Raw genomic sequence first — 26,023 nt, forward strand, 5'->3', positions numbered from 1 at the left:
AACGGCCGTTCCTGGGGTAGGCGTCAGACATCTTCCTCCGGGGCCCAACGACATGCGATCCCCATGGCAACGACGGCCGTTCTCGTGTTGTGGGGGAATCCCGTCGCCAGCTTAGCGGTGTGGCGGGGACAAGGGGCCCAGTGACCCGCTCCGGGCAGGGGCTAGCGGGGCAGGGGGGGAGGACCCCGGTCCCCGTGTTAATACGTGGGTGGGGAACAAGCGACGGTATTTTTAAGACACATATGCCTGCATCGGGGGGCGTCGGGGTGTGGCGGTAGGTATGCGGATGCACACGCACCTGAGGGACAGGCGCTTTGTTGAGAAAGCTGTTTTTCCTCATCTCCAGGGAATAACTCGTACCTCGCGTTGCCACAGAAGGTCTGAGGGCGCATAGGGCTGAAACCCTTTCCTCGGCATGCTCAGCCGGCTGCATCGGCATGGGGGTACAAAGTGGGGGGAAACGGGTCTCTTCTGGCTCATGCGTTAGTGTCGACACCCCCATTACCTGCAGCTGCTTCAGACAGAAAGATGCTTTGTGGTTTTTTTTTCCCCCCAGTTTGGTGGTGCTCCTCTTGGGAGCTGGAACTTCCTTCATTGCAAAAGTTTCTTTGGTTCCTCTTTGCTGAGAGCCTGGTGTACATGGGTGCATGGAACCAGATGATGTTTGTAGCTGGAAGTGCGGGGAGAGTTGGGTGATGCGCGGTAGGCACAGAAATGTGCTGCAGCTGGGCAGCTCATTTCTGGAGCCTAAACTGGGATCTGAATGTTCTGGATGGGTTTTAGGACAAGGTGACTGTTATGTGCCTCAAGTCATACTATATTAATTTAAGAACATCTACTGCATTTGGGGTTTAATTTTGGGAGTGGGAGAAGTCTACAAGGATCTGATTACTTCCCTATTTGGCAGAATCTGACAAATTTTTATTTCAAGAAACGCTTGATTCACAGGTAATGCTTCTGAAAAATACCAAGGCCGCCTTTTCTCACCTGTCCACAGAGGATGTATTATTTGGATCTGAGTGAATTTGAAGTCTATGAATGAGTTGCTCTGTGAGCAGCAGTGCCTCTGTTCCAGTAGTCTGTATCTCACAGCAACCAGATAATTTAGATGAAAGTGTAAAGCTCTTGCCATATTACAGAATATATGGTGAAGGATTTCTGAACTTAAGCACCTCCCTGTTTTACTGTCCATTACTAAAAAAAATTTTTTTTTTTCCACACTTATTACGATGCTTCTCTTTTATTCCAGCTCTCCTTTAGTTAAAACCTGCATGTTCCTTTCATTTTACTGCTAGCTCTGTTTGAAAGCTCACAAATGGAATGTGCTTCTCACCACCCTGTACTCTGTACAGTTTGATTAAAAGGGTTTGGCTTTTCAGATTGTAGTTAAATAGACAAACTAATATCAGAAAAATATTCCCTGTTCTGTTGCTGTCAGGAACATAGAAAATTCAAGTGCAATTCAAGTAAAAATTCCACGTGCAATTTGGAGGATGGTTAATTGCACGTTAACTATGACTACAGTACATAGTTTCTCACCACACATCAGTACGGTTTGCAAACAAGTCTCAGCACCAGAGTACAGTTACTACCGCTACGCTTACAACACGTCACTTTCAAGACCAATGGATAAAAAGTATGGAAAGGGAAAATTCCTTTACTACACGGCAATCCGTTAGCGGGGTTTGAGGTATTGCAGGTTTATATTGGCTCAAGGAATAGCTTACATGTATTATTATGGAAAGCCTGTGGTTTGGAACCTGAATTATTTCTGGCTCTATGCAAATGTCTTTTGAGACAACCCCACTCTAAGGACCTTGCAGTCAAAGGGGCTGATCCTACAGGCACTTGCATGTGCTTTCCTTTATTACCAGGTTGTTCCGTTGAAATGAGTTTAAGTTTTTATAGACTCTGTGCAGCAGGTAAATAACACAATCAGTGTTTTAATAAACAGTATGTGATTATTATGTTTGTATAATCATTTATTATGTAATCCTCAGTTTATACTTTTATAATTTTTAGGGGTTTGGAGCACTACTCTCTTTGTAAACCTGGGAATTATGTAAAAGTACTCTGTTACGCATTTGGTATTGCAGAGGGAGACACTACTGACCAAATCAGCCTAAGAAGCTGGTAGCTATTGATTTATTATGTTTTGTTTTTTAATAATTACTGGAGTTTTTTTTTCATATTTGAAGGTAGCCACGTAGTTCCTGACTCATTCATGTCATGGGACTTCTGTTGATCTGTTTTACAGTTTCTTGCAATTTGGAGCCAATTTCATATCTCACTTTTAAGGCTTACGCTGTAGCTCTTGAACCACTTGTCCACTTTCAATTTAATTCAGTAGAGGAAGCAGAGGTTTTAAACATATTTAGGTTGTCCATTTTCATTAAACTAGTTGAAGAGGAGAAATTCTAGTTAATGTCTCTGAAGAAGTATGTGTTAGTCTGAGATGAACACTTAGCTGCCGTGTTTCGCTTTCAGCAGCTAATCAGCGTGTGTGCGCGCTGACCTGTGAGTTAGAGCCGTAGCACGTCAGTGTTGTGTCCTGTCCAGCTGGCAGTTAGAAATCACAGGAAGAAGCTAGCAGTTTGGGTAAGCGTGGGGTGCAGGAATGGGAGGGAACCAGAGGTGTTGGTTGTGAGGTGACATAAGAACCTAAGGGTTGGGGAAGGAGGTGCTGGGTTACTGACTGGGGGAGAAGGGAAGGAACAAAGGTAGAAGTCCACAGAAGAAACCGGATTGTTGGCCATCTGTGTGAAAACATGATTTTGTGAGTAGTGGAATTAATGAATTGTAAACATAAGGAACCAGCTAATATTTTCAAAATTCTGGATTTTGAAGTAAATATTGTCTCTTACATATGAATTAAGAATTTCCATAACTTCTAGAAAACATACTGGGAGTGATTCTTAAATGTTGAGCTTTAAGTGTATGCTTAGTAACCTGGAAAGGAGAGAACAGCTGTGGCTTTTGTGGGTCTGTATTGTAAAAACAAAGGTACTTCTTACAAACCAGAATGATTTTAAAGTTTGAAAATGTGGCAGCGTTGTTGGGAAGTTGCTTAACATATGAGTTTGACAGTGTCCGGGGCTCAATAATTTTATCAGAATTACTAAAATTGTAACCTGAGAAGGATCAAATATCAGGTGAAAAGATTTTTTGTATTATAGCTTTTTATTGTGATACAAGGTAAAGGAATGCACAGTCTTTCCTAAAACTTCCTGTCACGTAAGGAACCATGGCAAAATTGAGCATTACAGTAGTGCAGTCCAGTTTTTAATCTGACTTGCTCTAGTGTAAATATAGCTAGTGGAAAATTTTGGAATTAAGAGAATATAAACAAAAGAATGTGATCATTCACTTGCATTTAAGGCAGTTTATACCATAACCAACTTTTGAACACCTTGGAAATGCCGAGTTCTGGATTGTTTGATTGCTGATTTGATAGAAAATGGTTTCCTGAGTATTTGGTTTACATTCTTGGTATTACTGGTCAAACTAATTTCTCTTAAGAAACTTAATCTGTCATAATCTCTTTAAATCGAGACTCTCTATTTGTTGATGTTGTCCTTACATTGAAGAGGAAATGTGCCCTGAACAGTTTGCAGTCCCTGCTCTAATCAGTAAAATAAACTAACACATATTTACATATTTTTTCCTAATACAAGATAAAAGAATAGGAGTGCAGGATACTTTAAAGCAAAGTGTAAGGCAGGGTAATAGTCTCTGTTTATATAAACATCACATCACAAAACTTTGTGACCAGTGTCTCTTCTCTTATCAGGGTGCTGTTACCTAAAGTACAAGTGTTAAAAGAGGATGAGGCCAGGGAAGAAATCCAAAGAAATCACTCTTCCTGGTAATTTTATGCTGTATAGCAACCAGCAATAAGAGTGTGAGCTAACATACCCATAAACATAGTGCATGGTATCACAGCGTGACTTTCTAAAGCTTGTTAAGGGTGATCTTTAGATTTTTATGGTATTTCATGAAACTAACTCAGATAATGTAAGTTGTAGTCATTTGCATAAATTTCTAAAGTTTTGTCATTGCATGACCTTTGCTAAGATTAAAAATTAGGGCTTTGGGCACACTCTTTTAACTACTGCTGTACAGTTTCAACAACCACTCTTAATTTCCTTCCTGCAGCCGAGCAAAAGATGTAACAATGCCAGCAAAGCTTCCAGTGAATTTTTTCTCCGCAAGATCTCCAGTCATTGATCTTTTTCGGGGACAATTAGACTATGCAGATCACCTTCGTCAGGATTCAGAAATTGTGCTGTATTTCTTCTATGCGCCATGGTGCGGCCAGTCCATTGCAGCAAGAGAAGAAATAGAACATGTGGCCAGCAGATTGTCAGGCCAGGTAACTCCAGAGAAGATACGAATCTTAAACATGACCTGATAGCTTTTGAATCTCCAAGCTGATGCTAATTTCTGTCATCCCATGGGAACCAGTAGGACTTGAATGCTCACATTTTAGGGTAACTCAGCTAGTTGTCTTAATTTTAATTTAACATACAGAGTGTTAGAATAAATGGAGAAAACCTGTGATTCCTGCTCAGTTCTGTTATTTCTGCTCCTGCATGGGGAACTCTGCAAGTTTCCTCTTGTAAAGTGTTCTCAGATTTATTCACCTGCCTTCAGACACAAATTACAGGGAGTTTGCTTCCAGTTCCAGGATCCTTGGAGACACTGGTAATGATACAAGATTGCAGCCATAGCACTGCTTTCTATCAGTTGGTTACCTGTGAACACCTCACAGGTACAGCTGTCCTAAACCTCCACTCGTTGAGCTCCACTCTGCAGAAAAAGTAATTAATACGGATTATGACTAAGTAAATTTGAAGGATTTAGATTAAGAAGCTTAAATACTAGAAAGAAAAGTGACCAAAAGGATTGCTGTTACAAAATGACAAAAAAAAAATTAATAATAATAATAAAAAGTCTTGTGTGATAGAATCAAGAGGCACAGATATGGAATACTGAGTTGAAACGACACTGAAAATAGCAGGTGGAATGGATTAGAAAAAATACATGTTAAATAAAGAAGGTCACAGTAATGTACTTTGTTAGCTGTGAATTTTTACCTGCTTTGCAGGTGCTGTTTGTGGCTGTAAATTGCTGGTGGAACCAGGGGAAATGCAGGAAGCAGAAGCATTTCTTTTATTTTCCTGTGATACACTTATACCATCGGAGGTAAGATTTCATGCATACAGTCTGGGGTTTTTATTGTTGTTTTGGGAAACAGAAATTGTATAAAATGTTGCATTTTGAAAATATTACATTTATGGCTATGGTAAATAGTTGTAGAGGAGGAGATTCTGGGTGAAGCTCATCCTGTATGCTACTTAGGTGTCAAGAAGGCCTGTAAATGTCAGTTAAATGACATGCTGTGCAATTCTTCACCCTTAAGGAAATTTTTTTGCCTGTGCATCTCCTGGAAGTTCTGCCCCCAACGAAAAGTAAAGAATTCAGATTTATATATTAATTTCAGTTGTCTGCTTGTTCTGTAGATGAATTATATCAACTGGTCCCAATTTGTGACAGCAATAAAGTACGTACTTACGGGCTATCGAAGTTAGTGGAATTTAAGTGCATATTTAAATGGCACTATGTACTGAAGACTTTCTTCTAAATTTGAACTTCACACTCACTTTTTTATGCTCCAAATGTTGAGATACTGTATAAAATTTTATATAATCTCACTTTTTCAGTATTTGTATGTATTATCCTTTTTTTTTTTTTTTCCTCTTTGTGTGGAGCAGAAGGTAAGGAAACACTTTCTAATGCTAGGTACAATAGAGCTGGATGCTGTGTAGTTTATCACTTGTGTTTTACTTGTGTACTCTAGTCTCAAACTGCAGCTCCCTTCCATTACAGAGGCTGATTTTTTTTTTGGGGGGAGGATTTATGTATTGAGGAGAAACAATCCTGATCTTTGGCAGCTGAACTTGGAATAGACACAGATGGCACTGGCATAATTCAAACTGTAATAAAAAAACCCAGCAATCCCACTTGGATGTACATTGACTTAAACTTATTTGATCTTGAAATTACAACACAATAGATGGATACACTTGGGTATTATCAGTAACCTTAAACAGAGTTGCAACAAGATGAGATGTAAATTCATATTGATACTTCATAAAAACCCCAAAGGGCAATGCACCCCTCATGCCTGAGATATTAAACCTCTAATGTTGCGTACTGGGCATGTGTCATGTTGAAGCAGTGCATGTTGCTGTTCAGAGAAAGGTTTGTAAGAAACCAGTGTAGGACGTAAAATAATCTCTTGGGCTCTAGAAGACCATTTCAAAGCATTGGAATATAGGTATCTCCGTGCGAGTTTGATATTTTTCAGAGTGTCTGTATGTATAAACTATATTAAAAAATGCATCACATTAAATTTTTCAGTGGGAATGGACTGATTCCTCATGCTTTTTGTGTTTGATTTAATTTTGGACTGTGATGCTTTGTCCAACCTAATGATAATAAATCAGATGCAGGATTTCAAGGGGATGAAGGAGACGCTCTGGAAATCATAGCCACAAGGCCCGGCCCACCTTCTGTTTTAGCACTACCTAATGTAGTGTGAGCTATTTTATCAGATGGCTGGGGGAGGAACTGTAGACTCACTGGGTCTGTTCATCAGCAGTGTGACTGGATTCGTCTCTGCTTTATTGAGTGCTACTTGTAAAAGCCTATGTAAAAATGTTGCACCTTTTCAGATTGATACTGTTTGAACTTTCTAAAGATTTTAGAAAATCAAGTGAAAATAGTGACATTTCTCAAATCTGTATTTTTAAGTCACATGTATTTACTTTGAACAAAGCAGAAAGATAAGTATATGATCATATAATTCATACCTGCATTTTACCAACTTCTTTAATGGGACTCAGAGGTGGTCTCCATCCCTTCGTCCCTTCGCCAACACACTGCACCTACCCATAGACACTGCATTAGAGTCACTGCAATTTCTGCGCTTTACTTCAAGTCTGGTAACACAACTCCTCTATCAGTTACAGAAGCCACTGTTAATTAACACAGAGAGCAATTCCCTAGAGGCTGAGCGTGCTGTCTGTGTAACTCCTCTCTCTGCCACCCCAGGAGGGACTCTCTCTATTGTTAATTTAAGTCTTAATGTTTTATTATTTTTTTTGGTACTAGTTTTGGACCAATTGAATACAAAGGCCCTATGAGTGCTGTTTATATTGAAAAGTTTGTTCGCCGGGTGATGACACCACTACTCTACATCTCGTCTCGATCAAAATTACTAGATTTCCTCTCAAATTATGAGGTACTTGTCTCTCTTCTCTAGCTTTACCACTGTGGTTCAGAAAGAGTTTGACTTGTTTCACGATTAAATATGATCTGCTCCAAAGTACTAGTTTATTTCCAGGATCCTGAAATCAGTGCCCTGTAAATTTGATAAAATCATAAAAATATGAAATGACGAATTCATAATGTTGGTTCCCTGTATAGTGACTCTTACGATTTAGTGATGCTCTTAATTTACAGTACTTTAGTATGTAGAGGCAACAATCAAAGTTGTTACTTCATCAAAAAATTACATGTGAACAAGAAAGAAGGGAGAAATCTTTTCGCAGAAGTCTTGCAGTCTAAGTTGGGAAAGCATTTGAGAAATATGTAATCATTGCTTTAATTTTTAAAGGAATATTAAACCTTTCTAATAAGATAAGTCTGTTAAGTAAAAACAAATGTGAAATCAGTTGAAATAACGGCTCCTAACCACTTTGTATGCTGTAACTTCATGATTTTAATCCCCTGGGACATTGTGTGTTACTAATTTTCGGTCTGTTGTGTTCAGAGGTGCCAAGATTGGTAGCAATGGTAGTGGATTAATAACTTCCAATTAGACAAAATGTGCTTAGAACAGAACCATTTATAATCCCTTTATAACTGTTCATTTCTGTAGCGCACAATGGAGAAATACCATAAGCTTACTAAACCCCAAGCTATTAGAGCAGAATGGAAAACATGATCAACAAATTGATATTGTAGTAGTGGCCAAAACATGCAAGGGGCTTTCCAGTGTTTCAGAATGAAGCAGAGTTCCCCTTAGAATTAGCTCATGCTCTAATGACTGGGTCTGCTGCAGGATGGAGCACAACCTGTGCTGTTAAATGAAAGCTGCCACAGCATAAGGGGACGCACAGGGGTAGTTACCATGGGTAGGTGCTGCAGTGTTCACACTTCAGTTTATCCCTCAGGAGCTATTCATGGGTTTAGTTTTCCAGTGTTTTAAGCGGGGACTGAGAGTCATGAGTATGGAGCTGTGTGTCTGTCTCTGATGCTGATACTTTCTGTGATCACAAGCAATTCTGTTGTCCTTTCACTGCTTCAGTTTTGCCATTCTAAAACTTTGTTGGTTTTTTTCCTCATTTAGAGATTTGAAAACAGCCATGCTTGGTTTTTGCTCTGTGTTGTGTGAATTATTTCTTGGTAGTCTGCAAAAAGTAACTAATAAGCATAGTGTCATTAAGCTTAAATTTGCTTTACAGTAGGAGGTGCACTTCCATTGGAAAAAGGCTAAGATAAAAGACACATTCATGGGGGAACCAGAAAATATTTTTTTAAATACTGCTTAGCAATTGAATGGATTTTTTTATTTCTATGTTCAAACTTCCCCCCTTCCTGTGCTTCAAATTCTGTGGCTCCAAATGCCCGATCTCTGTTTATGTTCAGTGATTGTTGGTTCTTTTTTCTGAAATGGACTAAGAATAGAGTCTGCTCTGTCATGCTGCCCCGTGGTCATTTAAGGCTGAGGTTATTTCCCAGACCGTGGCACTAGGTGCTCAGTCTCTTGCCTGAGCCGACTCATGCAGTAAGATCCATTCAGGGAACAGGGCATTGGCTAGTGCAAGTCCAGGTGAGTGCAATAAGAAAAACAAATGCTGAGTGATCAGGAGCTGGGATACAGAGAAGACCTAAGAAATAGAGAATTGTATATGAAGATGGATGGAGAGGGAAACATAGGCAGAAAGGAAAAGTTAGTTTTAAACCAGAAATAAACACGTTGTTTCATCATTTTAAACAGTTAGAAATGTGAATATTTTCTGCTGTTTTCCATCAAAGTCGAGGAATTTTATACCTTTTGTAGGAGAAGATACAATCCAGGAGGTGACTCCTGTGTTTAAGAAGTGAGAAACTTTGAGGAATAGAGTAGGTTACAGGAAGGGCAGGTATGACACAAACTAATTGCTATTTTGAGAGCCTTGGCTAGTGTATTCCTTTGATTTTTGGTCTTTTATATAGTAAAAATGTTAATTTTTAGCAGAAGGGAAAGGAGAGAAGACTGTAAAGAATAGATCATTGGGCATTTTGACCACTGTCTGCTGCTTGATGAGGTTTTTGTGATTTCTTCTTTGAAAAGCTAATTAATTTGAAGCTCAGAATATTTTCTGAAAGATTTGTCATCATCAGTATCTAATTCAGTCCTGTCTTCTGCTGGGGAATGGGTTTTGCAAGCTTATGTTAGGGGTATTTATTTTTGACTTGAAAATTTCTGTTGAAGAGAACCTCTTTGTAGCTGATCCCCAGACTGCAGTTAGGCAGTGCCCGTTCTGTTCCTTGACTGTTTCATTCTACTTTGGTATTAAGGTCTCCCATATTAAGGAAGCAGTAGGTCGCAGAGCAGTTGCCTGTCACTCACCTTCGGTCCTCGTTCTTTTGTTTTTCTGTCCAAGGATAGCACTATGTATAATCTGGAGTATGCAGTAGGTTGGTAAGTCATTAGTAGATGAGTGATTCATGTGCAGGGCTGAAGTTCTGCTCAGCGTGTATTTTCACACTTAAAAGAGCTACTGCACCCTTCTTTTCTTGTTTCAAGGGCATTTTGTTGTTGCCTGTCAATTTACTGATAGCCAGGACTTCAAGCTCGTAGTTGTCCTTCTCCATCTAATCTGTGAAGGCTTTGGTGCTTTAATCTTGTGTTCAAATTCCAGTAGCCAGCTTTTGACAGAAAAAGCATCTAGCAAAGAAAACTAGGAGCTCTACCCACGCTCAATTGAATATCAAAATCCATTAAATGTTAGCATGACTGAACTAACAAGTACAGTAAAGGTACCAAGAGAAATTCAAAACATTTTTTGTAAGTTGAACCACACCAAGAGATACTGAAATCTAGCGGTATTTTATCTTGTATTCAAATGTTAATTAGCATGTTTTTATTTCTAAGAAATACTGATGAACAGAATCCAGCTAAATGTAAGAGCAAGAGGTGTTAGTTACATGGTGTTACGTCCATTCCTCAACCAAATCATGAATATCCTGAGATGCTGCATTGATCTCACAAGAGGGCGCTCAAACCCCGTGAAAAAAATTCTGGTTGAAGACTCGAAAGTTGAGATTCTGCATTTTCTGATACTATTTAAGGTTTTTTTGTGGTTGTGGAATGATACTTAGTGCAAAACTAGAACTGGATAAGAATTAGAATTTAATTTTTGAGATCAAGGAAAAAATCCGATTTGGAAAGCAGTTAAAATCTTGGAACTTATAGGAAGATCTAAGTTACATCAGGAGAAAGATACGCCGTTCCTACCATAACTCCAGGTACCTTTAAGTACCTATAATCAGACTTCTTTTGTTTTCTTAACTGCAGAGATGTAACAGTTTCATTTTAATCCAAACTGGCATGTCCCATTCCTCATCTGACTAACCCAGCTACTAGAAATGGCCTCATCCTTCTGAGGCACAGAGGAAGAAAACATGCAGCTTCTGTAGTTAGACAAAAAGCTTCATTCACTTATGAAAATTAAATGTGCCCAGGGAGCTCATCATTTTCTGGCTTTGGGAGAGGTGGGGGAGGAGTTGGTCTCTCTGGGAGGTAGCCGGCGTGTGCCTTAACATGATGTCAGCTTTCTTCTTTGCTCTATTTGTGCAGAAATGCTTCCTAAGCGTTAACCAGCTGTGTAGGATCTGACCCAGAAGTGGATTTGACTTAATAGCTTGCTCTTGTGTGGAGTACTGTGGTGCCTATGTTAAATGATGATGTGAGAATTTGCTTTCAGTTCTGGATACACAATGTTTTTAACATCATTAGAAAATGAACAGACTTTTACTTGTAAATTTTATTAATCTAATATCAATCAACAGTTTCTTTGCATTTCTACAGTGTAGAATTAGTGGTATGTAATATTGGTTATTCTGTTCCCCAGAGATAACACATTCCTTTCCTCTTGCCGTTTTCTTTCCTGCGTTCGCAGACAAAACAAATTGCCTGCCTGCACAAGTCTGAAATTCTGACAAAAAATACCATCTCCCTTACCTCAGTGCAATAATAGCCAAAACATAGTAATAAATAAATACAAATTGGGATAGAAATAACTTAATTGAGTAGTAAAAGCGTTTCTCTAGCTGTAAAAGCTAATCAGTAGCTGTGGGTTTTTTTCTGTTCTCTGTTCCCATTACTTCACATTTATTGCCCTTTAAAGTTCAGAGCTCTTTCATCGCATAGTCATTTAATACTGTCTTTCTGCAACTCTTCTGAGTCAGCTGTAGTTTCAGTGATTCCCAATAACCTTTGCTAATTTTGTTCCTCACCGTTCTCTCCCTTTTCTAAAGTGTTTATAGAGATGTTGAACTATATGAGCATCAGTACACATCCTGGCTGGCTGTCTTTGACTGTGGAAAAACAGTAACTTCTACCTGTAGTTTTCTGTCTTTTCTACTAATGTAGAAAAGGACCTTCCACGTTATTCCTTATGACCTTAGTTTCTTCCAGTGTGTTTGGTAACTTCTTTTGGGGAATTACAGTATGCTGCATTGAGTAGATTGATCATCTACACGCTTGCTTATTCCTTCACGGAGCTGTGATAGACTTGAGGCATGGTTCAGTAATAAAACCATGCTGACTGTTCTCCAATAAAAATTACACACCTGAAGATCTCTGTTAATTCTTAAAGTTTCTATGAACTTGGTGTTCCGTAATTGTTGAGATTCTTGTCAAGTCTGTTATTTGTTTGATTTAATTGGCATCACGCATCCCTTTCCATTCCTCTGGTGTAGAGAGGAGAAATAAGAAATAAGGAGAAGCAAGAAATAAGCTACACTACAATTAATGATTTTGTATTTCCATATATGAGTTTCATTAGGAGGTGGTACTAATGACTTTTCACTATTGACGTCCTCAGGTTTGTTCCAAAATCTTTCCTACAGACACTCGGTTTGAGACAGGTGCTGAAAATTGTTTCACAGAAAGAAAAGTTCCAGTAAGCTCCACTCTAGCAACACCAACGCTCCTAATGCGGTGTCTTTAAACCCTCCCTATGTCACATTCCGATATTTTATCGTCCAATTTTATATAGCAGCAAGTCATATCCTGTTCAACTGATTATTCCTAACTGCCTCCGTGAAGATAGTTAATCATAACTCCACACAGATGGTTGCCTGGAAGCAGCTGATCATCAATAACAGCTTGTGTGTAGATGCCCATATAAACTGTATGCAGGGCGCTGTTGCTGCACCAGTTATTGATTGCTTTGGAGGTTCTTACGTGAAAGGAAGTGGGAGATGCTGCCATCAAGCTGCTCTTAGCATACCTGTATTCAAAACTAGGAACCTCTTATTTACTTCAAGATACCTCTTCTGCAAGACTTGAATCTCACTTGTACGGAGCAAGATTCCTTGTTAGTTGCTAGCACCTGGAAGTGTTTTATTTTGTCAAAATGAACGGAGTAGTTGGTATTAGCAAGTGAATCTCTTCATTCTGACAAAACAGGAAAATTTGCATGGTACTTGAGAAGAAATACAGTATTTTAGACACTTTTCTCGTATGTATAATTGCAGCCTGTAACAGGGAGGAAATTTTAACTATTCTAGGATGATCATTAAAAGGACATTAATTAACCAGATTACTGATTAGGTATATAGCATTAGTATGTATTCTCCCACTACAATTTTTTCTTACTGAAAAAACACTTTCCAAAAATGTCTCATGGAAACATCTTACTCCTCACAGTCTGGAAGTCTTAAGCTGCTATTAGTGTACAACAGAACTGGCAGTCAGAACAGCACCTTTTAAAATAACTTTTATAAATATTTCTAGATCTGACTTTTGGCTTCTTGTCACATTTTGCTGTCACTTTTGACTACTCTTTCATTCACTATTTGGTGCTCTAAGTTCGCTTCCTATAGTAATGGTACTGAAAAATGGTCCTAGGAAAGGGGAAACTAAAATTTCGATAAATGGGAAACTTATTTTGGTTCACTTGAATGTTTTAAAAGTTTTTTATAAGGGATTGTTTCTTTTTACTGTCTTAATTTGGTACTAGGAGAAAAAGATGAACACTCATTACTAACCTGTTTATTGTTTAAAAAAGAATAATGTATTATTTTGCTGTATTTTTTCACTTCTATTTTATTTATATTTTTATTTCCTTCTTGACAATTGTTATCACAGAAAATTCACTAATTGCTTGTATCTCATTTTTATTATTGATAATTTTCTTGGGGTACCTCATAAGGAATCTTTATGAACAAAGGTCTTGTGTTTAGCATTCATTCATGAAAGATAATTCCTGCCTAAAAAGAGCAGGTCATTAGTTGGAATGGGCAATGTTGTTATTGGTGAACATCCTGAGATCGCTAATTCACACTGAATTAGCTCAATTCATATGGCTGGTATGGATAACTGAATTCATATCACTAATGACAGTAACAGGTAAAATATATGTTCATGTTTTAAAAAGAAATTACAAATTTTATTTGTAAAACGCCACAAAAAAAGAAAGCAGCCTCCGAAATACCAAATGAAAATACCTATGTGGGAATATATCTGACACACAAATGGGTGATCGGTGAGTCTGGAAGCTTTTGTTCCATGGCAATCCCTAGAGTGCTCTTGCTTTGTGTATCAAATGCTCTTTCTGTGTGCACTGGTGGGACTGGGAAACAAATAACACAAAATAACCAAATTCCATCACTTCCTCTGTCCTGAAAGATTTTTGAGCCAATTTGAGTAATGTGTTAAAAAACATAATTAATAATAATGTTTAATGGATTATATCTTGCAAAATTTAAAACCAAAACTTAATTGAAATTGTGGAACAAGAGAAGTCTAAAGACTACGCACCTCTCTGTTCCAAGTCAGCTTCTCCCAGATTCTCTTCCTGAATTTAATAGGAAGCTATTCAGGCTTCATACCTGGCAAAGTCAATAGGCCTATTTAGGGATGAGTCTTTTAAATTTTGAATTGTCTGTTTGGCAATTTGAAGAACTTTATGGATATGCAGGTGGGATATGGGACTCTTCCGTTATTTTTTGTGCAGCTGGTCTCTCACGGACTCCTGCAGGATATACTGAAAGAATTTACAGTGACTGATAGCTTAATGATGGGATGATAAGCTGGCTTAGCAGATCAAGTATTCATGCACAAAATGTGTGAATTCATATATAGTTGCTAATTATGGGCAACACAGTGAACAATTAAAGGGTTACTGTTGTTTATACTCTGAAAAATCATATTTGATATTCCAATTCTAAAAGAAGTCTTTATGATGCTTATGATTCTTACGTTGGTGCTGGAACTGGCTCATAAATAGTTGCAAAGCAAAAATTAATGGGTTTTAGTGAATTTTAATAGCTAGCATGGGAAATACGCAGTTTGAAACTTATCCATCTACAGCCATAAAAACCCCCTCTCATACATAGCTTTTGAATGACAACTGTAGAACTGATTTCCATTCAGTCTTTTAATATTAAAATTTTTCTTGCAGCGTAAAGTGATTGTTCTTCAGTAAACGTCTTTTTAAAATCTGTTGTGTTTTACTGTAGGCAAATAATTGCTGTGCCCCATATATTTACACTTGAAAATAGCTTAACTAACTCTAATTCTTATTATTTCAGCCTGGAGTTCTAGGATATTTTGAGTTCAATGCTTCACCTCAACCGCCTGGTTATTTAACATTCTTCACGTCAGCATTACATTCATTAAAGAAAGGTAAAAGCTTCATTTTCATAATTTAAGGCATCTGTGAATGAATTATATATATAGGCTTTAGTAGTTTTTTGCAATATTTTGTAACTTGGGAGTTAATCCCTTTTGAGTGTTTCTTGATGTTGATCTAATTATGAGACTGTCTTTTATTACAGTGCGAGGATTGCTTACATAAAAGGCTTATTATGTGATCAGCCATCATGGAATAAAGTATATGACAGGCTGCTATTCAAGGATACATTAAGATACAGTTTCCTCAAAAACCTAAATGTGTAGCTGCAACCCATATAAAGCCATAATCAGACTAGCTCTTATTTAAGTTGAATCCAAGAGTGTTTGTCTTGTGCAACATTTGAAATGTCAGGTTCAGTGGCATCAGGATGAACTTGACTTTGTCAGTACTTAGTAACTGAATTCAACAAAGTGCTTTCTTGGATGGAGTTACAGAGCTGGTACAAGAAGAGCATGAAGAGAAGGGCTTTCTCCCCCTGTTGTTTTGCATTAACAATCTAAAATACAAAAACTCTTGCGTTTAAATATGCAAACTTTGTAAATGATTGATACCTTTTTTTGGGTCTCAAATTCTGGATGTAACTTTAAGAAAGTTAAGATTAGCACATTTTATGGCTATTTCTTCCTGTCAGCAAATGAAGGAAATTAATACCATTATTCTGATTTTTACTGTGCCACTGACTTCGTATATGATACAGAGCCTGTTCTCCTATATTTTGTTCTGTAATTTCCCCATTTATATGTTGGGATGGTTCTTTGCAACATAAAGATGAGAAGCCTTCTATCCTTGTGTGTACATATTTATAAATATAGAAATACTTACTTAAACAATATATATTTAAATGTACATCATCTAAACAGTCAATGTTCGTACATTTTCCTTATATGTATATCTCGTCTTGGCTTTTGAGATGCCATAACACATAGCAAGGTGCATCCATGATACCAGATTCTATATTTAATAAACAAATCAAGAATTTGGACAATTCAGGTTAACATTCTCTATACCTTGAGTGCAGAAGAGGAACACGTTTGTTGTTGCCTGCTCTTGTCATCTTTCTTCTACCTCCCTTAATCACCAATATTGGCAGTTGCTATTCAGTAAGATTTCTGTGCCTTTACACAGCAATGTTTGGTGTTCTGGTTTGAAGGTGTTCTAAGGCTTTCAGGAAAGAAGTTTGGTGTGTATAATTGTGTTTAAAAACTGAAAATTTGCCCTTTCAGATTACCTTGGAACAATACGCTTCGGAGTGATCACAGATAAACGTGTTGCAGAGGAGATCTCATTGGTGCATTCAGGCAGCGTGTATTTGCACAGACATGTCAACACATCTCTTGTGAGTATTGTATTTATGTTGTAGTGACTCTGAGACAGTACATGGAGATTGAAGCTCTGTCGTAGTAGACCATGAATAAGTGTTTCACGGAGCTTTAGGATACAGGATGTTTAAGGACGATATTTTTGTACAGTAATACACATTTTCATTCTACCAGTCAGCAGCTGTTCTAAATAGTAGCTAAGACCCAAGTTGATCGTCTCTGTCAAAACAAAACCCAAAAAAACAAAGCACCTCAGAAATGACTACACAAACTGTTTTTCTTAAAGTTTCTACCTCTTTCAGTGGGTCAGAATTAGAGACCTACTTGAATGAGGATATAGACAAAGAGATTTTGTGGAGAGATAGTAGGAATAGTGAAGACTTGGATTTCAGTTTAAAGGTATGACATTACACTGATTAGAAAAATCATGCAAATTAATTGAAAGTTTATAGTAACTCTTAATCCACGTGCCTCATTTTTTTGAAGACACACTGAAAATACTAACTTTCAAATTTGCTATTTGGCATAGAGACCTTATCTGTCCACACTGCTACCGTGAGTGGAAACTCTATGAAGATAAGTATTGTAACGTGTATTTTATTAAATTGAGACTAGGGAAAACATGGATTTTTTTTCAGGTTAAATTACCGGTAAATACATAAAACTACTTTTGTCTGTGCAAATTATTTAGGATAGACTTGCCTTAATTTATTAAAATGACCCTAGAAGCTGTGAGTGCTTTTTACTGTGCATTTCTTTTCCCTGCATTCAGTAATAAGAAGTACCAGTTTTAAATGCAGTCTTGATGTTGGGGTCTTAAAAGACTAATATAAAATGAGTTAATATGGTGAATGAGTAGTGGTAAAAAGTTTTCTAATATGCTGTAAATCAAGATATGTGATGATACCAACTTAGAGACTGAGCTCTTTCACTTAGAAAGAAAATTTATACTAATGAGAAAAGTAAAGATTAAAAAGTTGTAGAAAAAGAAAGAGGAGCTTCCCTGGTAGAATACTTTTTGTCTGAAAGATTGTGTGTGTTACTATGATCTGATGAGCATTTGGAAAGATATCCCAAAAGGAAAGGGTATATGAAACACTGAAGCTCGCTGAATAGTGTAATTAAATTTAGAAAGAGAGTTTTAGGCATTACAGTAACAAAGCATGCCATATTTGAGAACTGTGTTCATTGCTAAACCGTGTGAGGACAAATAATTGGTTTTTCCCCCTTCAAGATCTATCCAAATGATGTCATGAACTATACTGCTGAGAACATTTGCAAGTGGGCTCTAGAAAATCGAGAGATGCTCATACGCTGGCTGAGACCACATGGTGGAAAAAGCCTTCTTCTAAACAATGAGCTGAAGAAAGGACCAGCACTTCTCATATTTATACCTTACAATCCCTTAGCAGAAATTCATCCTCTTTTAGATGAAGTAAGTGAAATAATTATTTTTTTAACTTCAAAAATACTAGAACTTGAGAACTCTAGTCAGGGTTCTGAGCTTAATTGTGACAGATATCTCATTTTATGTTCCAAGTATTCAATTTTGTTTAAAAACACATTTCCTCAAGCCATATTATCACAACTCCCTTACGCTGGTTTGCATCCCACACAAAATGCCTTTGTCTCATGTCAACAGTTGTTTAGAACAAGCACCTAACTCTTTCCTTGACTTCCTTCTTTTTGTGGTGAGTGCTGTGTGAGATGCAGATCTTTGGTCTTCTGTTCCAGCTGCAATAGCTCAAATGAAAGAGCAAGAATGTATTGCATATTGCAGGACTTGTGTTTTGTCCACCCCATTCTGTTTCTTCTCTCCTTCCATCTTTCCAGAGGTGATTGCGCAAGGAAGAATGGACCTTTTATTAAACTAGACAGTGTTATTTGAAATATAGCCCAATTGAAAAACTACTCAGAACTAATCTGATTTTTATATCCTGTGCATTCCTTAGTTGCCTTTCAAATTTCTCTTCCTCTGCCATTATTTCCATTTCTGAACTGCCTAGGACAGGAGTTTGTGTAGCTGTGCAGTAAATGAGATAGGGAAACTAACTTGGCTGAAAATTTTTTTTTTTTTCCCCTGGGCTATTTTTCAACTGTAATCCATTGTCCCATTTAATATATCACAGCTGCACATCACAGTGGTGATCGCATAGCACTAAGGACAGTGTGAAACAAGAAACAAGGATCTGTGGAAGATGAAAAGCAGGGCTAAGTTTTGGGGGCAATGCTGACTTACATACATGGCATCTATGTCCTGGAATGTGTGGTTTCCACAAGGAGGCCTAATTAATATTGCACTGTCTGAAGCAATGAGGAAAAAAGTGAAAATAACTTACGATACAATATTTAGCCAAACTAGAAATAGACAATAAAAGTTAGGATAGACAATAAAACCTACAGGATAGGGTTGGGGAAATCTTTGCGGAAAGTCTGGAAAAGAACTGCGGTTATTCTTGTACTAACCTGTCTTATTTTTGGCAGACTTAATTCAGAGATGCTTGTCAGGTTAAACGTTCTAGTAACAGGTACCACTTACTGAGATCAAATCAGTGCAACATAAGATGTTCCATTTCAGATTTCATTCTGCTAAAGAACAGTATTTATCTATATCAAAATTTGAAATGAGATACAAAATATTCCAGTTGATCTTGTATAGCTTCACTTTGATAGATATTATGCAACTTGTTTGCCATAGGAAGAGATGTTTACTGCAGCTGTCCTGTGGGTTTCATCAAGCAATGAAACCACTTGACTGTAAGGCAGTTGCAAAGAACAAGGCTGTCAAGTTGTATGTTGAAAGCTCTTGGAGCAACTTTTATTTTCTGATAGTAGCTCACTGAAATGAGTTTTCGTATCACAAATCTGGTTTTCTGTTCATAATTTCTTCTCATGTTTCTCTATGTAGGTAGCCAAAATCTTCAGGCTAGATTATAGTATGAAGGATCAAGTTTCTTTTAAGTATTTAATTGAGCGTTTTCAGGATGAAAACATCTAACAATGAATTCTTAAAGACTGTACGTTGCTGTAGACCACATCTTAATACTGATGGTCATGTGACACAGCACCCCTTCTAGATGTGACGCTTCAACATCCCTTTGATAATTATAATGATTCCTATCAAAGTATTCTTGTGTAAGCAATGTGTGTATGTTCTGTATTTTGATTACGTTTAATGTGATAGATAAGGATGAAGGGAAACTTCCTCTTTCACTTTCCTTTCTTGTATGTTCTGTTATTTATCTCCTAGAAAGGGAATTCCTTCTGTGGTCCATACACATGCCTTTTTTGCTGCTTGTTTCCCCTTGGTTATGAAAAACAAAATGGTGATGCAGCACAGGAATGTTTGCACTGAGAGGCAGGCTTTTTTCTTTTTTCCCTTTTTCTTTCTTCTCCCAATAAGTCAGGCGTTACTATATGCAAAGTACACCTGCAGTATTACAACTATATGCCCACGGCTGGGAGAATACTAACGTTACTTCAGCACTGTTAGTGATTGCTACAAAATTTGTGCACCACCTATACCAGGAAAAATCTTTATTCCTTCTTCATATGGGAATGCTTTTATTTATTTTCTCCTTATATTGGAAGATAAGGGAAATTCAGGAGCCTGTACTGATTAATGCTTCATGTAGTGGGATTTAACCTCAAAATGTAGTTTTATTGCACCGTGATAAATACGAAGCAAAGAGGACCTTGAGATCAGTGTAGTGGACTGAAAAATTTTTAAAGTGGCTTTTTGTTGTTCTGTACATTTAATTCTTACATGCTGAAATATCTGAAAATTTAACTTTGTTATCAAGTCAGACCCTCCTATAATTTTTTGTAAGAATGAAGGAGAAGAGTAATCAACTTCATGTTTCTGAAATTCCATCTCTTAATTACATATGTTGTTAAACCTGCAACAGATAACTGCATTTGAGTGAACTACGTACAGTTAATCTTGCTTTTTTTTTTCTTTTTTTCTTTTTTCCTCCCCTGTAGATTACCAAAGTGGCCTTGGAATACCACAACTGTAATAAAAGCCAGGCAGCTGAGCCAGATCTTCAACACTTAGGAGACACTGGTTCACCAGCTTTTGATTCCTCTGTACCAGATGCACATATGAAATTATCAGAAACATTTTCAATAACCAAGTACCCATGCTGTAACACGGTGGTGCTTCCGCAGTGGCATTCAATATCTAGAACTCACAATGTCTGTGAGCTTTGCATTAACCAGACGCTTGGTGTCAAACCAAATAAAGTCCATGTGCCATACTGTAACTTTTTAGAGATAGAAGCAGCTTTGGACTCTTTCTACCTCCAGGAACATACCTTTTTTCAAGTTATATCAAATACCATAGAATGCAGCAATTTCTTAAGTTTCTATAGTCCTTTTAGCTATTACACTGCATGTTGCAGGACGGTAAACAGACATTTTTTAAGTTTCATTAGTTCTGAGAAGACCATCTTTGAGACCCCCAAAGTAGCATTTTCTTCCCATGGGAAGAAAGATAACACCCAACATTCTATTCCTCACATTGAGGATAGGAATTGTTTTATTCCTGACCTTTGTATTAGTGGCACTAACATTACTGGTCTGAGCTGCAGGACCAACAAAACCTTGAATCTCTATCTACTAGATTCAAATCTTTTTTGGATATATGCAGAGAGACTAGGAGCATCAAGATCTACTCATCTTAAGGAATTTGCCGCCATTGTTGACCTGAAAGAAGAAGTGCACTATGTCCTGGATCAAAATCAGTCACTTGTTGGATCTACCCTGGGTATGGTATCCACTATGCAAATGCTTGAAATAAGAAAATTAATTTTGCAAATAAGCTTATGAATGGAAAACTTAATGCCATTTTGAAAAGTGAAGCTAAAGTCAACATGAATCGTAATTTATTCTATTCTAATTTATTTAGTAGTTAACCAAGCAGTAGAATCGTGTTGTAGATACCAAAAGTAATTTGCTTTAAAAGAAGTGAACCTCAAAACGTATGATTCTTGACTGCCTGATGCATTGAAGGATTGGTAAAATGTAAACTAATATGCTTCTGGAAAAAAAAAATTACTATGCATCTAACACATTTGATATTACAGAAGACATTTGTATGTTAATGGTGGTGTTGGTATTTGCTCAGCTGTTCTGTGTACTAAAATATCCCAGAATTTCGTGAGATACTGCCCACTTATCAGCAGAGTCTAGCCTTTCCTCTTGTCCTCTGAAACCATCTTATAAATTGTTTTAAATTTATTTTGAAAAGTATGTGTGTTTTCAAGGTAGAGCTCTGAACTGGTTTTGGCCAAATCTGTCAATACTGTATTTCCTGGCTGAATTGGAGGAGAAAAACCAAAACCAAACCAAACAAAAAAACTAACCAACCCAACAGTCGCAGTTCTAATTTATTTGCAAGTTATTGAATAAGACACAACATGCCTAATCACATGCATTTACCTATCATGATGCGCAAAACTGAGTCTGCCTTCAGAAAATGCCATGTTTTTTAATGTTAGCAGTGTAAGTAAACATAGAAGGGAATTCAGGTGAACATAGTATTAAAATAAATTGTTCAAGAAGGTATATCAATATAATTCTTATAGCATTAATTACATTTCCATTTTGCCATAAATCTGTGAGTACAAAAGTATGCACAACATAGAACAAATAGCCATGTTCTTATTAAGGATCCCATCCAGCCCTGTATCCTGTCTCCATCCCAACCCCCCAGAAAAACACTCTGGCAAACAAAAACCCCAGTGACCATAAAAGGATGCTTAGGAAAAATTAAGATAAGAGTGAGGGGATAGAAATTTCCTTCCCCTTTCTGCTCCCAGTACTTTCTGTGTCAACTTTTTTCAGGTCACAGGATTTCCTGAGCATGATGAGGGTTTCTCTGCTGAGTAACACTCAGTATATTTCTATTCCAAGTCATTTGAACTTCCAGAAAATTTTTTGCTTCTACGTATTTTGTCAAGGAGTCACTGTGATTTATGTTTGGGTTTTGTGTTGGGTTTTTTTTTTTATTTTACTTCCTTAAGCCTCTTAACTTTTGATATTTTAAAATAACAAAACAGATCTGTGTTTAATACCTTTAACAGATTTCAGTTTTTACAGATGGTTTCTGAAAATGCAGGCAATGTGTTTTAATTAGCCCCCTCCTTTCAGTTACTACTTAATCATGCATAGATATTCCAAATCTGGAGATCTAGAAAGAAAAAAACTGTTTTGGTCTGGTGTGAGAATTTAATGAAATGCTGAATAGTAAATACAAAATTAAATGTACTGCTGTTTGCATTTCAGAGATAAACTTGATGGTCTGGTATTTTGTATGTATGTACAAAAGTGCCAGTTTTACTTGGGCCTAGTTTTTGGACTGAAAATACCAGCACAAGATGTTTCTATTTGATCAAATAATTATTTTTAATGTGTTTGATATATCTTTTGTCTTGATTATTGAATACTCTTATTTTATAATGCATAGAATAATATTTATCTAAATTGAAAAGAAGGATACAGTTGATATCTTGCAGCAATTTAGAGAACATGCTCCAGGCTCAGAGTAGTGTAGCTGAAGGTAGTTGAGGCCTTTGGAGTTTGTTTTAAATTTTTACCACTAGCCAGCTACTTGTTAAATATCTTAAAACTAAGGAGAAAGTTGAATGAAGAGGAAGGTGGTCACTGGGAAACAAAAGGTGGCTGGTCACATTGGCATGGGAATAGCACAGTCTTTAAAGGTCTAAAGCAAAAGGAGAAATACAGGGAAAGTAATTAAAAATGAAAGAATAAATGCAAATGAATGTGGAATTAAGTGGAGCCTTCAAGATAAGGGCCAAATACTTAATGCTATGTAGACAGTGAAAAACGGTGAGAGGATACTATTTATGACTTACCAGGTGTGTGGTTAGATTAGGAGGGTAGAGAGTTATTATTATAGTACATGGAATAGGAGTAGAAGCAAGATTAGAGAGTAGTGTGGCAAGTGAAAAGACGACTGTAATGAGCAAAACAAAAAAACAGTGAAATTTTATTCTGTTTTTTCATCAGTGGTAGTTACCCAAGAGTTGATACCAAACTGTCAAAAATTAATGACATGAAACCAGGTTTGAATTTGTATTTTCTCTGTAAGTTCTTCTGAATTTCAAGGTAAAAACTGCCAAAATCACATATTTGTGAAACTGAAATAACTTTGTTATGTATCAATTTCATTTCAGAGAACTTCATAAAAAATTTCAGTATTCTCTACAGTCCCTTGAAAAGGCATCTTGTTGATGACCCTTCAGTCCATTTTCATGAACAGCGTGTAATCACTGAAGTGACTACTAATACCTTTCATGATACCGTGTTTCTGAGTGAAAAGGTACCTCATTACTGAAAAAGTTTCTTGCAAATCATTGCTCAGACTTTTGAAGAGGGGGTCTCATTTTTTTTTTTACATTGATGTGCTTTGCTTATTTGTGACATAAAATAACCTATTTTGTAACAACTCAAAAGTTTTCTTTAAAAGAAGGCAATTTAGAATAGTGTGATCTTAAGTAAATCTGCAAGAGATCATCTTCTGGTGTTAAAATAATCAAAAAGTCAGTGCAACTGATTCCCTGGCAGGTTTCTGCCACAGTTCAAGGTTTGTTGGGTTTTTGGGTGTTGTTTTTTGGTGTTTTTTTGGGGGGAGGAGGTATGGTTTTTTTCCTGTGTGTTTGAAATACAGATTTTAATTAAAAAAAAAAAACCAAAAAAGTGTCATTGACTTGATTTTTTTCCTTTTCCTTTCTTCCGCTGTAGCAGGAGCACATGCTAAATACATAGGGTTTGAGGTAACGTTGAAGAATATTAAGATTTCTGTGTTTCATACCTCAAAGGAAATAAATATACCACAACTTCTTTCTATGTTTTACATTTTTTTAAAAAACTTTCTTTAAAACAGTTAAAAATTATTGCAAAGCAGACATAATGAAAAAAAAAAACCCCACAAATAGAAGGTTTTAAACCTAAGTCATTATTTGAAAGCACACAGCAAAACCCCCAAAACTCTCACAGGTAAAAGCTTTCCAATTGCATGCCATGAAATTGTTTTACGTAAGATGTCATCCTGGACAGTAGTTAAATTACTTTGGTTTCTTAAATATGTGATAGTAAGGATTAATACCCATTGTCTTGCAGGTCTGCAGTGAATGTATGCCTCTCCAGTAATTTGTTTCCAGCAGCCCTAACTCCTGCTTTGCTAGTTAGAGGCAAAAAGCAGAAGTCTAGACATCACCTTTTTTGTTCCACGCCCCCATGAAGTATACAGTCACTGTGTTAGATACATAGGAATTTAAGATTACAAAAGAATCTTGCGAAGTGTAGTAAAGTTTGGTGCATTTTCACTTAAACGAAATGATCCTAAACTAAACAATCCTCTTCATTTTGTCTTTGTCTTTATGGAAAGAGAATTCCCCAAGAGTTTTCGTGTGTTAACTCAGTAGACAGAGGGCATCAGTAAATAGCTTATAATAAAGTTTATAAACATTAGGATGTAGTTTCTTTTCACATTTTAAGGGTTCCAAGTTTTAGATGTTGTGAAGACTAATCCTCCTTTACTGCAGATTAACTACAATAGATAACCAAACTCTTCTCCATTTCATTTTCCAGAATGTCTTGCTGCTCTATTATGCACAGTGGTGTGGATTCTGTGCTTCTCTTAATCACATCTTTATTGAACTTGCTCGGCTTTTGCCTCCAGATAATTTCACTGTGGCAAGGTAAAAAAGATTCTAATTTCATCTCTCTAGAATAATGTAAGTTCATTGAGGTCATCAGCCTAGAAAATAATTACTTTTTTTCTCTCTACAATCTTGCAATAGTAGATGCGAATGTCATCTGCTTCATTTCTCTTTGAATGCATTATTTTGTTTTCCTCTGTATAAATTTGGTGGTTTTCAATTTCACTGCAGTAGTTATGCGTTCAATTAAAATGAATTTTTAAACAGTGCAATTAACCTTGAAGTTTCCTAATTTCAGGAATTGAATCAATAAAACAGCAAGCAGAAAATAATTTTTACCCCTCTCTCTGATAATTTGTAGCACATAATTATATCCTGCAGTACTGTATTTGAAAAATTGTTTGAGGTAGGCAAAATACATATTGTTGTGGGTTAACCCTGGTGGGCAGCTAAGCACCACACAGCTGCTCGCTTACTTCCCCCCTCCATCCCCAGTGGGACGGGGGAAGAGGAAAGGAAGAATAAAACCAAGAAAACTTGGAGGTCAAGATAAAACAAAAATGTTTAGTAATTGAAGGATAAGTGGAAGGAGAGAGAAGAAAGCAAAACAAGTGATGCAAAGGCAATTACTCACCGCCTCCTCTGGGTAGATTGATGCCCAGATGGTTCCCAAGTAAAAGATGGCTAACCCCCCCTAAAAACCCCCGCTTTTCCCTTTTATTGCTGAGCATGATGTTATATGGTATGAAATAGCTTTTTGGTTAGTTCAGGTCATCTGCCCGGTTGTGTCCCCACCCCTCCAGTGTATCCACTGTGGGGGCAGAGTGAGAAACAGAGAAGGCCTTGATGCTGTGGAAGTGCTGTTCAGCAATAACCAAAGCATTCCTACCTTATCAACGCTCTTTTCATCACAAATCTAAAACACAGCACCATACAAGTTACTATGAAGAAAATTAACTCTATCCCAGCCAAAACCAGTTTATAGAGATATGTGTAAAAAAAAAAAAGCGTGTATTATATATATTTATATGTATTAAAA

At 37.0% G+C, this 26,023-nt stretch overlaps 1 protein-coding gene across 1 annotated transcript in view; it reads left to right on the forward strand.

Moving 5' to 3' along the window:
* The first annotated feature begins 4,235 nt into the window (after nucleotides 1-4,235).
* TXNDC11 (thioredoxin domain containing 11) overlaps nucleotides 4,236-26,023 on the forward strand; it is a 42,163-nt gene continuing 20,375 nt past the window's right edge. The window contains exons 1-8 of the mRNA XM_019472669.1: nucleotides 4,236-4,372; nucleotides 5,108-5,205; nucleotides 14,875-14,968; nucleotides 16,202-16,314; nucleotides 17,532-17,732; nucleotides 20,282-21,065; nucleotides 23,497-23,642; nucleotides 24,914-25,023. Of these exons, the coding sequence (XP_019328214.1) occupies nucleotides 4,306-4,372; nucleotides 5,108-5,205; nucleotides 14,875-14,968; nucleotides 16,202-16,314; nucleotides 17,532-17,732; nucleotides 20,282-21,065; nucleotides 23,497-23,642; nucleotides 24,914-25,023 (1,613 nt within the window). The 5' untranslated portion in view covers nucleotides 4,236-4,305. The remainder of the gene's footprint in view (nucleotides 4,373-5,107; nucleotides 5,206-14,874; nucleotides 14,969-16,201; nucleotides 16,315-17,531; nucleotides 17,733-20,281; nucleotides 21,066-23,496; nucleotides 23,643-24,913; nucleotides 25,024-26,023) is intronic.

This window comes from Aptenodytes forsteri, unplaced genomic scaffold (genome assembly GCF_000699145.1).
Source record: "Aptenodytes forsteri isolate BGI_AS27 unplaced genomic scaffold, ASM69914v1 Scaffold84, whole genome shotgun sequence".
In the NCBI taxonomy this organism is placed as follows: Eukaryota; Metazoa; Chordata; class Aves; order Sphenisciformes; family Spheniscidae; genus Aptenodytes; species Aptenodytes forsteri.